General features: G+C 48.2%; 1 protein-coding gene across 7 annotated transcripts in view; it reads right to left on the reverse strand.

Moving 5' to 3' along the window:
- The window catches only part of LOC307206705 (uncharacterized protein), an 83316-nt gene that overhangs the window by 52901 nt on the left and 17442 nt on the right, over nt 1-12973 (reverse strand). Inside the window, exons 1-3 of one of the 7 annotated variants that reach the window (XM_079960054.1) lie at nt 6355-6537; nt 6106-6232; nt 3759-3777 (exon numbers count right to left, since the gene is read on the reverse strand). The exons of 1 other annotated variant lie outside the window; for it this stretch is intronic. In XM_079960054.1, coding sequence (XP_079816180.1) covers nt 3759-3777; nt 6106-6232; nt 6355-6429 — 221 coding nt within the window. In that variant the 5' untranslated portion in view covers nt 6430-6537. Of the gene's footprint in view, nt 1-1203; nt 3090-3696; nt 3778-6105; nt 6233-6354; nt 6538-12973 lie in introns of those variants that run through there. 5 more of the 7 variants (XM_079960058.1, XM_079960057.1, XM_079960064.1 and 2 more) reach the window with 5 other exon arrangements.

Genomic DNA, 12973 nt, shown 5'->3' on the forward strand with positions numbered 1-12973 from the left:
TGGCAGGAGCTGGGACAGAGCAAAGGGAGCTCACCCCGTCGCGGAGATTCGAACCACCGACCTTCTGATCGGCAAGTCCTAGGCTCTGTGGTTTAACCCACAACGCCACCTGCGTCCCTGCTGTAATAATAGGTATGTCTTAAATCCCAGTTGCAAAGGTGGAGGGAGCCTCTCTGTCTTAAATGCCCTGAGGTGGTTGCAGCCTTATGGCAGTTCATGGATTTGTACGAAGTTCTCCTGTGGTTTCTCCCCTCTGGGTGCTAATTTGGGGAAAATCAGGCATGAGCTTCCAATGATGTTTTACACCCTCTCATGCCACCTGCCACTTGCTTCTAGACCCACACTGCCCTGTTGCCACCTTCCCACCTCATGCAAGATGCACAGCTAAGAGCTGAGACTTTCCTGCCTCTTCCACTAAACACCCCCTTTACTCCTGCTGCCACCAGCTGTTTTTTTCTGAAGACCTTGCTCTTCACAGAATGAGGAGGCATTGCAGCACTATTAATGTATGACCTATAGACCATCTACGAGGGCTTCAGGATTACTTTAGGCAGATAAGAAGTTGCTTTCAGCCTGTTTCTTATTAGTTGCTTTATTGCAGTTAAAACAATGCGTCTCATGCCGCCGTTCCTATAATACCAGTTTAACCAACTCTTTTTGCAAAGCAACACCACGAATCTCACACTCCCCTTTCACAACTATCCATTCCTAACTCCAAACATCAACTTTTCCAACTCTCTCAACCAAAGACCAAAATTAAGCCGCCTCTCAACCCATCATCACTAAACACAACAACTCCAGATTCACACTCCTTCTCCCTAACAATACAAAGCAGCTTATACTTTACTAGGTATTATGAGACGTTACCTTCATTACTTTACTACACGAAAGTACAACTTTACAGGGGTGCCCCGCAAGACGAATGCCTCGCAAGACGGAAAACTCGCTAGATGAAAGAGTTTTCAGTTTTGAAAGTGCTTCGCAAAACGAATTTCCTATGGGCTTGCTTCGCAAGACGAAAATGTCTTGCGAGTTCCTGCGGGTTTCCCCCCCCCCTTTTCTAAGCCACTTATCCGCTAAAAGCCGCTAAACCGCTAATAGCGCTAATCCGCTAAGCCGTCAATGGGCTTGCTTCGCAAGACGAAAAAACCGCTAGACGAAGAGACTCGCGGAACGGATTCTTTTTGTCTTGCAAGGCACCACTGTACATTGAAACACCAAAATATCACATACACAGAATGCGTTTAAATTTGATTTCTGCCTATAGGAACCTGTTCATCTGAAGGAAGAAGTGAACTCTTGAGGGGAAAACTTTCTACCCTCCATACACCTAAATGGTTTCTCCCCTATGAGTATGTAAACATCTTGTATGTACTTTATTAAACTGAAGCACTTTAGTTTCACATGTGGTGGGGTCGCAAAAAAAATAAGAATATTCGGACTGAAGTTCTTTCCACACTCCATACTCTTACATGGTTACTCCCTTGTGTGAGTTCGTTGATGATTTCTAAGTGTTCCACTACAGATGAAGCTCTTTCCACATTCAATACATTTATATGGTTTCTCCCCTGTGTGAGTCTGTTGATGTTTTCTAAGCGTTCCACTCTCAGTGAAGCTCTTTCCACACTCCATACATTTATATGGGTTCTCCCCTGTGTGAATTCGCTGATGTTGTCTCAAGTTTCCACTGTGACTGAAGCACTTCCCACACTCCATACATCTAAATGGTTTCTCCCCTGTATGAGTTCGTTGATGTACAGTAAGGTATCCATTGTCACTGAAGCTCTGCCCACACTCCATACATTTATATGGTTTCTCCCCTGTATGAATTCGTAGATGTGTTGTAAGAGTTCCATTCCGACTAAAGCTCTGCCCACACTCCTCACATTTAAACGGTTTCTCCCCTGTGTGAATTCGTTGATGTACGGTAAGATTTCCGCTTTCGCTGAAGCTCTTTCCACACTCCATACATTTAAATGGTTTTTCCCCTGTATGAGTCCGTACATGTATAGTAAGTTTTCCGTTTTCACTGAAGCTCTTGCCACACTCCATACATTTAAATGGTTTCTCCCCTGTGTGAGTCTGTAGATGTGTTGTAAGACCTCCACTGTGACTGAAGCTCTTCCCACATTCCATACATTTAAATGGTTTCTCCCCTGTGTGAGTTCGTTGGTGTCTAGTAAGGTGTGAGCACTGTCTGAAGCTCCTTCCACACTCAATACATTTAAAGGGTTTCTCCCCTGTGTGATATCGTTGATGTATAGTAAGGTGTGAGCACTGAAGGAAACACTTGCCACACTCCAAACATTTAAATGGTTTCTCCCCGGTGTGACTTTGCTGATGCACAGTGAGTGTCGAACTACAAATGAAGCACATTCCACACGCCACACATTTATATGGTTTCTCCCCTGTGTGAGTTCGCAGATGTCTTGTAAGAGTTCCATTCTCACTGAAGCACTTCCCACACTCCATACATTTAAATGGTTTCTCACCTGTGTGAGTTCGTTGATGAACACTAAGATTTCCGCTTTCACTGAAGCTCTTTCCACACTCCATACAGTTAAATGGTTTTTCCCCTGTATGAGTTCGTAGATGTATGTTAAGTTTTCCATTTTCACTGAAGCTCTTCCCACACTCCATACACTTAAATGGTTTCTCCCCTGTGTGAGTCTGTAGATGTCTTTTAAGATCTCCACTGTGACTGAAGCTTTTTCCACACTCCATACATTTAAATGGTTTCTCCCCTGTGTGAGTTCGTTGATGTTTAGTAAGGTGTGAACACTGTCTGAAGCTCCTTCCACACACAGTACATTTAAAGGGTTTCTCCCCTTTGTGAATTTGTTGGTGTTTTGTGAGAGATACACTGTGACGGAAGCTCTTTCCACACTCCATACATTTAAAGGGTTTCTCCCCTGTATGAATTCGTAGATGTATTGCAAGAGTTCCATTCCGTCTGAAGCCCTTTCCACACTCCACACATTTAAATGGTTTCTCCTCTGTGTTAGTTTGTAGATGTGTGCTAAGGTCTTCACTCAAACTGAAGTAATTTACAGATGGCCCCTCAAAATTCGGATTGCCTTCTCCATCACCTGGTTTAAAGTGGGCGATAAGAAAATATTGTTAGGTCTTCAAGGAAGAGAACCAGATATCTTAAGACACAGCAAGACCAATCAACACCTTCTCCTATTTTAACACCTCCGGCATTCCTCCCTCTACTATGTACCAAAGTTTTAGGAAAGGAAAGGAAATCTGAAAATAGTTTCAAGAAACCTTAGTATCCAGTTCTACCTTCAACTCCCATGTAACACTGAGCACCAAGAGAACCTTCTATGCTGAGTTGAGGCATCTATGGCCCTCCAGATGTGGTTGGACTCTAAGTACCATCAACCCAAGTAAAGATGGCCAATGACCAGGGATGATGGGAGTTGTAGTGCAGCAACCTCTGGAGGGGGACACTTTCTCCATCTTCCCCCTCCTGTGAAAATGCTGCACCTCTGTATTCAGTTTTCTCCTTCCTCCCTGATCTGTAATATCTCACTGATACATTCCAACCAGCTGTACACATCACCTAAACCTGCACCAGGATGCTGGAAAAGATGGGCCCTCGTTCTGATTCAAAAGGGCTCTTTTTATATTCCTACACACTGAAAGGAGACATAGAAAGTTACAGTCTCACAGCAAAGTGGAAGTATGTACCTCTCAATTGGTCCAGGACAACATCCCTGTAATTTTCTGTTCCAAGCGAGATGTGCTCAGACTTGAGTATCAGAGTCTCTGCTATGTGGAATAAGTAAAACATAAGTGCTGTATTAGTAGTAGTAGTAGTAGTAATAATAATAATAATAATAATAATAATAATAATTGTCAGGGAACTGACATCGGAGCCAGAGGTGGAGACAAGGCTCTCAAGCGATGCTGGAGAGGGGCCCAGCAGGGAGAGAGGGAGCTCATTGGTTGGGGAAGGAAATCAGCGTAACACCAGGGATAGAGGAGGGCAGATGGGAGAATCGGCGAGGGGGCTCCAAGACTCTTCGCTGGAGACCAGCTGGGAGAGCACGGGTCCTCCACTACCCACACCCACCCTGCGCAGAAGACTTCCGCGCAGGGAAAGTAGGCGTAGACTTGGCATCAAAGAACTTCTTTGCTGGAAGAAGTTCAAGAAACGCCCACTGATGGATTCTGCTAGCGACTGAACAGCCACGAAGTGAAGGGCTGTCCAGCCAGAACAGGTTTAACCAGGCAACCTAGCCAGGAGTGGCGGCAACTTACGCACGAGCAACCCCTTATAACCATTACAATAATAATAAACTTTTATTTGTTTCCTGCCCTCCCCAGCTTAGACTGGGCTCAGGGCGGCTAACATCAAATATATAACAGTGATATAAAACCAAACAATAATTATATTACGTCCTAAAAACAGGTCGGAATCAAAATAAATTCTAATTAGATGGCTTTCCACAGGGTTAGTGTTGGGAACAGTAAATGCTCATCAGGCCCAACTGTGTACGCTGATCTTAAATGCTGGGAGGCCTCTTTTGTACTAGTTGATATACAAAAAGAGAAGGAGACAGGCTGAGCCGTGATCAAAGGCCAGGCACAACAACTCTGTCTTACACGCCCTGCGGAAAGATGTCAAATCCTGCAGGGCCCTGATCTCTTGTGGCATAGCGTTCCATCATACCGGGGCCAAGGCCAAAAAGGCCTTGGCCCTGGTCCTGGCCAGCCTAATCTCCCTGAGGCCCAGGATCTCCAGGATGTTATTATTTGCAGACTGTAAGGTCCTTCGTGGGCCATACCAGGAGAGATGGTCCCTTAGGTAAGAGGGTCCTAGGCCGTATAGGGCTTTAAAGGTTAAAACTGGGAGCCAGTGCAGCTGTTATAACACTGGATGAATGTGATCCCGCGGCAAAGACCCCGTAAGGAGTCTTGTCACAGCATTCTGTACCCACTGAAGTTTTGGGGTCAGCTTCAAGGGCAGCCCCAAGTAAAGTGAGTTACAATAATCAAGCCTGGAGGTGACTGTCGCATGGATCACAGTGGCTAGGTCTGGGCAAGAGAGGTAAGGGACCAACTGCTTAGCTTGGCGGAGATGGAAAAATGCCGCCTTTGTTGTAGCTGCAACCTGCGCTTCCATAGCAAGGGAGGCGTCAAGGATTACACCCAAACTCTTGACAGAAGGCGTTGGCACTAATTGCGCCCCCACAAGAGATGGGAGTTCGTGGTAATACAGTGGTACATCTGGTTATGAACTTAATTAGTTCCAGTGGTCCATTCTCAACTCGAAACCGTTCTTAACCTGAGGCACACTTTCACTAATGGGGCGATTCCGCTCGCATCCTGGGGCAAAGTTCGCAGCCAGGAGACCTACTTCCAGGTTAGCGGAGCACGTAACCTGAAGCTTTCACAAGAAGGACGGTTTGTAACCACAGATATTATTTTATATGACTCTAAAAATATACAACAATATTAATCTTTTGAGGCAAAGACAATAAAGTATCTGCTGGCCCATTAAAAGCTAATAAATGATGTGGACCAGGAAATCTCATGCCACCATTATTAACCTATGAGTCTCTTTGTAGATTTTCCCTTTGTAGGTTTTTTGGGGGGAATTCACACCACAATATAAGCTTCTGAAGAGTTACCTACTGACAAAAGTACAGTGTTGCTATAAACTACAATCTTCAACATCACTTCGGACAACAAAAGAGGCTTCAAGATACTCTCAAGCCAATTTTTAAAAAATGAAGTATAGGCATAGAAAACACTGGCCTGCAAGAGTGCCAACTGGAAAATAGCTTTACCAAAGGCTTCATGGACTTTGAAGAATCACAAGGCTCAGGACAAAAGGGAGAAACAAGCTAAGAGGAAAGCATGTTTGGCAAAACTTCACTGTGATGTAACTCCCGCCCGGAAACCTATGTCCCCACTGTGGAAGGATCCAGAATTTGACTCCACAGTCACTTACAGACACACCGTTAAGACCGTGTTCATGGAAGACTTGACTACGAGGATTCGCCAAAGAAGAAGACACGACATGAATGGCTCAAACAGCAGTTTTACACTTCCAACGTCTAACAGCCAAGAAGAATAAAAATGTGCCCTCACCTAGTGAGGCCACCATCTCATAATTCTCCTCCATGACTTCCTTGTACAGAGCTCTTTGGCCAGGATCCAGCAGAGCCCACTCCTCCTCCGTGAAAAACACAGCCACCTCCAAAAAGGTCAAGAGGGCCTGGAAGAATGAGAGGAAGAAAACAGAGCTGCTCTTAGATCCCCATCATCCCCACTCAACACAGAGGGAGGCTGGGTGGTCCCATCTGTGCCTCTTCCCTGCTCCCATTGCTCTTTCCCTACCTGAGGAAGCTGCCTGGCTCCTCTCTCCACTCCACCTTTAAGAACAGACCGTTCAGAGGGGGTCTCGGAGGCCATTGTGTTGCCAGTGGAAAGGACAGAGTAGGAGGCGGAAACAGGGCCACTTCTGGGACTCTCTCAGTTGTTGCCACAATGCATTTCAATGCAGGGTCTTTAAAAAGAAAAATGCAGAAATTATTATTATTAATATTATTATTACAGAATTGAATTTATATTCCACTCTATACTCGGAGGTCTCAGCGGTTCATAGAAAGGCAGATTTATTTAGCGTGGGAGACATTTACACAGACAGCATACCTTTTACAAATTACAAATACCAGTACTAATAAATCAATACTCATAAATTCTAATTACAAATGTGAAATCCAAAAACATATTGTGAAACATATATGAAATAGTTGTGTTGTTGTTGTTTAGTCGTTTAGTCGTGTCCGCCTCTTCGTGACCCCATGGACCAGAGCATGCCAGGCACTCCTGTCTTCCACTGCCTCCCGCAGTTTGGTCAGACTCATGCTGGAAGCTTCGAGAACACTGTCCCACCATCTCATCCTCTGTCGTCCCATTCTCCTTGTGCCCTCCATCTTTCCCAACATCAGGGTCTTTTCCAGGGAGTCTTCTCTTCTCATGAGGTGGCCAAAGTTTTGGAGCCTCAGCTTCACAATCTGTCCTTCCAGTGAGCACTCAGGGCTGATTTCCTTCAGAATGGATGTGTTTGATCTTCTTGCAGTCCATGGGACTCTCAAGAGTCTCCTCCAGCACCATAATTCAAAAGCATCAATTCTTCGGCGATCCGCCTTCTTTATGATCCAGCTCTCACTTCCATACATCACTACTGGGAAAACCATAGCTTGAACTATACGGACCTTTGTTGGCAAGGTGATGTCTCTGCTTTTTAAGATGCTGTCTAGGTTTGTCATTGCTTTTCTCCCAAGAAGCAGGCGTCTTTTAATTTCATGACTGCTGTCACCATCTGCAGTGATCATGGAGCCCCAGAAAGTAAAATCTCTCACTGCCTCCATTTCTTCCCCTTCTATTTGCCAAGTAGGAGGGAAACTGATGAGGGGCTTTTTCATGCTTCAGGAAATGGAAAATGTTCCTCTTCCCTCCAGTTTTGGGGCACAAAATCAGAACAGCAGCCCCTCCCCAACTGCACCCCCCCCAACATGGGAAACCCAACAGGGCTCTTTCCTTTGTGCCAAGCAACCTCAGCCAGCCAGACTAGGATTTCTGAAAAGGCCACCCCCTTCCCAAGAAGCAAATTATTGCTTCCTTTTGTTTCCTTCTCACGTGAGCCTCTTTCTTACTCAGGAACCACCTCAGGCCAATTTCCCTTGACTTTGTCCATCTGTCACCCCCCACCCAATTCGAAATCTCCCCCCTCTCTCCCAATCCAGAGGCGACTCTGTTCTCTAGGTGCTTCCACTTCCTCCCCCCTGCTTGCCCTCCCGATCTCCGCCCCACTGAGGCAGGGGCTTCAGCAGCACATTTCGGAGGGGGGCAGGTCAGGGTCCTGGAGGAGCTCAGCCCCCCCCCCATACCGCCCAGACCGGCCCCCTGATGCAGGAGGCAGATCCTGGGGGTTGCTATGGGGGGACAGCAGTGAGAAGGGAGATGGAGGGTGTCAAGCAGAGAGGAGCATCACTAGGCGGAATGGGGCTGCCCCCCCCCTTTGAACGGAGAAGGACTGACTGCTGAGTCAACATGCACAGGGTGGGGCTGCAAATCCCTTTGTAATTAAGTTCCACTGGGGGGGGCACCCTTTTGTGGTTCGTCTCAAATGTCTTCACCCCCCTCCCCCCACCATGGGAGCCTGTTTTGATCTCTGCGCTTCGAAAAGGATCTTGCAATGCAAACCCTCCTGGGGGGAGAGGATCCCCACTTTGCAACAGGATGGCCTGCATCCAGCCCCCCCCCCCGATTCCCACAGGGAAAGAGCGGAGCCCCTCCCTGCTTTCTTTGCACCCCCCCCCCGCAATCCTCCCGCCTCCTTTCCCAGCTGCCCTGTTTGTAGATTCAGGGGGAGGGAAAGCAAATCCATCTCCCACCCCCCTCCCCAAATAACCCCCAAATATGCGGCACCTCTTTCTCCTCTTCTCCAAGCCCGCTTCTCTTCCGCGAATGAGGATGGAGACCCCTCCCCTCCAAATTGCCTCCCCCCCCATAAAACTCCCTTCCTGCCTCTCTAGGAAGCGGAGCTCATTGACCCAGAGGGAGGGGGAGGGGCAGGAGATCCCCTTCCCCCTCCCTGCAAACAGAAATGCCCTTCCCAGCCGGCAAGCTCTATATTCCCGTTTATTTAGTGAGAAATTCATGGGTTCAGTTCCGCGCAGAGGCTGCGAAAGACAACACACACACACACACCCATTTTTGAAAAGCCTCCTCCTGGAAAGGGGTTTAGAGCATTAATGGAAGACAACCCTAAAAGGTGGTTCTCCCTGGATGCTTAAGTCCAGTCAAAGGCATCTCACTTTCAGGCCGAGAGTCCAACTGTGGGCATCTTGCAGCACCTGCTGTCGCTTCATCATGTCATGGGCAAATGCTCAGTGCCGGCAGAGGGAGAAGCAGCTCCAGATTAACTCTGTTTTCAGCCTCCTGTACGCCTGCTCTTTCTACAGATTTCTGAAAGATGGGCCAATAGTAATAGCTACAATAATAATTTATTATTTACACCCTGCTCATCTGGCTGGGTTCCCCCAGCCACTCTGGGCAGCTCCCAACAGAATATTAAAAACATGGTGTCGCCGGAAATCACCCCCCCCCTTAACACGTGTTTCACACAAGCACCATACTCACACACACGTATCTCCCCCTCTAACCCTAGAGATGTTCCTTTAGAGGGCCATCTCTTAAGGAAAGCCTTCCGTAAATAAGGAAGCGCGAACCTGACAGCTTTCCAAAATAGCGCTCCGCATCGCCCTATCTTTATTGCCAGTAGACCGGCCGCCTGAACTTTACGGTAAACAACGGCCGTCTCAGCCAATCAACATTGTCGAACAGCGCCCCTTGCGGCAGCCACGCTGGTACTGCAGGCTGCAAGCGCTTTTTCCCTCACCTCTTGACAGCTCTCAATACAATGTTTCCGAGTTCAATTGACCGTGACTGATCTAATCAAAATGTAGCAAGTTGCTTCCGAAAAGTGAAAGTACTTTGAACTACAAGGACAATATTCTTCATAAATTCGCCAAAAATCAGCCGTACCTCGGATTTTCATCGGACCACTTTTATTCTACTCCATATTACAAAGGCTATCGAAGGGGGGTGACCTGATGCACGGCAGCCATAATCCTTTGACCGGGCAGTCACGTACTCTGGAGAGCTTCCCAGCTGATGTGATCACCTTGATGGCCATCGTGATGGGCCCAGACGAAAGGCTATCAGGAACACAATAACCGGCATGTTTTAGTGTATTCCGCACAGACTCTCACAAAGGACTCTGGCCAGGATTTCCCCTCAGGGGGCAGGAAACCTCGCCCTTCTTTTGTTTTTGAAAATGACTCATGTGGGATGGGGAGAGGGGGCTCCGGCCAGGTGTCAGGACTCTCGGATTACCTGTGTAACCCCTCCTCGACTCCTCCCAATTTTGATGTAATCGTGATGTAAATATGATGTAATTCTGGGGGTGTAGCTTGGGGGATTAGCAATTAATAAAAGTTAGGGTCGTCCTTTGTTCGGGGCTTCCATCTTGCTTCACCTCGTGGGCGGTGGAAGTCCTGTCGCGACAGTCTTTTCCTTAAATAAAGACCGAGCCTACTGGCTGCTGTTTTGCTCTGAATTGCTCTGGTTGGTGTCTTCATTTGTCCAAGAGAGCCCTCGGATTTTCCGGTAACAGTTTTGGCGACCGTGCTCAGGGACACTTGGTTCTCCTGCAGAGGTGAGAGGGGAGATAGAGGGGATCGGGCGCCACTGGGCAACCTTAGCCCAGGGATCCTTTTCTTCCTCTCCCTGCCTCCTCTTTGCGGGCGGTAATCAACCGTCACCAGAAGTCCGACCAGAGAGAGCAAAGGCGAGGTAAAAGCCGGCTAAAAGAAAAGGATCCCGGGATCTGCGGGGGACATCTTCGAACGTGAGTATGGTTTGAAGAAAACACATTGGGTGGCGGGTGGAAATAAACGTCCTCACGACAGCCAGACTTTCCTTCTTTCATTTCCGACGTTCCCTCTCGGGGTCGGCCAGGAACGTTCAACTTTATCCTTTTCTCCCCCGATCCTCCCCTTTCGGAAAGTGGCCAGGGAGGTCGCGGAACTTTACTATCTGACGTTCCCCCTCGGGGTCGTCCAGGAACGCCAAAATCTTTCCCTTTCTCTCCCCCCAATTTCTTACGCGGAACGTATCCGGGGAAATTGTGGTACTTTACTGTTTTCCGACGTTCCCCCTCGGGGTCGTCCAGGAACGTCTTATCTCTCTATCCCTTTTCTCCCCCGTTTTCCGTCTTGGAATTGAGTCCGGGAAAGCGTGGCTCTTTACCGTTTTTCTCTGACGTCCCTCTCTCGGAGTCGTCCAGAGGCGTCCTTCAAAGCTCTCTCTCTCCTCTCTCTCTCCTCTCTCTCTCTCTCATCTTTCCCTTTCTCTCCCCCCAATTTCTTACGCGGAACGTGTCCGGGGAAATTGTGGTACTTTACTGTTTTCCGACGTTCCCCCTCGGGGTCGTCCAGGAGCGTCTTATCTCTCTATCCCTTTTCTCCCCCGTTTTCCGTCTTGGAATTGAGTCCGGGAAAGCGTGGCTCTTTACCGTTTTTCTCTGACGTCCCTCTCTCGGAGTCGTCCAGAGGCGTCCTTCAAAGCACTCTCTCCTCTCTCTCTCCTCTAATCATGCAAATGAAGCCGCCCCTCCTGCCCGGCGACCTTTGTTAGGGATGACCCGGGTACGTGAGAACGCAAGGTCATTTGTTTCCTTTCCAAACTTTCATTTTCTCGGACCCCAATCTGGCATTGCACTGCGCAAGCGTTCAGTAGGGGCTCCGAACTTAGTCACAACGGCTAGGCAGGAGGCTGTCGTGAAGGGTAGAAGGGGCGGCTCACGGATTGGGGCCCCACACTAGGACCAGTTGTGTAAGCAGTACTGCGGTGAAACTCTAGGATTTGTGTTTGTGTATCGGGTAAAGAGAGAGACCCGTGAGTTCAAGGCTGATGTTTGAGAGTTGTGAATGTGAGATTAATTACGGTTCAATAGTAGACGAGATTAAGCTCTATAGGGATAAACCGAGGTACCTTAATTACTGAAAAAAAAAAAAACAAAACAAAACAAAAAAAAAACTATTTCTCTGCCTTCTCTCCACCCCCCTCCTTCTTTTTCTTTCTTTTTTTTCCTTTTTTCTCTCTCCCCATTTCCTGTCCGACTATCCTTTAGTCTGTAGGACGTGCCGCTAGCGAAACCCCATTTTGTAGGATAAAGAAATGGGAGCCCACGCTTCCCAACACTCTGACTGGACTCCTCCTGGCGACAAGGCTTCTATGAAGCCTTTCTGCTCTAGAGAGGACTCCGATACCCCTCTGCAATTTGTCCTCCTCAACTGGAAGGAATTGAGAGGGAGAAAGGGACTCTCAAAATCTAAACTGAGGGATCTCTGTAACGTCTCGTGGGTTGCCTTCACCCACCACCTGGAACCACTTTCTAAATGGCCACCTCATGGTTCCTTTAACCTCACAAGAATGCAAGCACTTAAGTCCTATTTAGCTGACGAGAAGCCCCGTCAACTATACTACCTAAATGTCTTTGTCGAAGCCCGCGAACTATTTCAACGGCAGCAAGCCCAAATTGCCCGTCAAATGGCTGTTTTAAAACCCAACGGACCCCCTCCCTATGATGAGATCAGAACCCAGGAGGAATAGCTGGAAAGGACCCTCGTTCCTTTCTACTACCCCGAACCACGGGCTCCCCGACCGCCAGGACCTGGGGCAGGTGACAGAACAGAAGCTGGAGGAGGGGGCGCGGGACTAAGGGAAGCCGTAACAAATCCACCCGATGCTACCCCTTCCCAAGGTGCGGGACTAAGAGAAGGCGTAACCATCCCACCCGCTACTGCCCATCCTCAAAACATCCTGAATACCTCGCCGTCCAACCCACCCTCAAATATACACAACTTAAGGGAAGGCCCAGCAGACTTGGGCCTTGAACCCTTACTCAACGGGCAACTCCTTAACGGAGGAAGAGAGGGACCCGTCTCCAGCAGGACTAGAAACAAGGATACTCCGCAAAACGGAGACATAGAGGGCGCTTTCCCTCTGCGAGCATTACCCATACCCCCAGTCAGGGCAGGAGACCCACCCCGCATGGTTTTTACTCATCAGCCGTTTCTTACTTCGGACTTGATGAACTGGTCTGACAAGATGCCCTCCTTAAGAGATGACCCTGACAAATGCCACCGTCAGGTGGCCACCATCTTCTCCACTCACAACCCCACTTGGGCAGATGTGCACATGCTGCTAGGGGCCCTTTTTAATGAGGCAGAAAAGAGAGAAATACTAGCAAAGGCGGGGGAGGCTCTAACCCGAGAAGACTACCAGCCAAATCGTCCTGCCTCCATGGCCCCTCTAACCGCCCAGACGATCCTTAATGATCCGGACTGGGATTATAACACCACTGACGGGATATGGGGATTAA

This window comes from Podarcis cretensis, assembly GCF_951804945.1.
Source record: "Podarcis cretensis genome assembly, chromosome: 2".
NCBI classification, from domain to species: domain Eukaryota; kingdom Metazoa; phylum Chordata; class Lepidosauria; order Squamata; family Lacertidae; genus Podarcis; species Podarcis cretensis.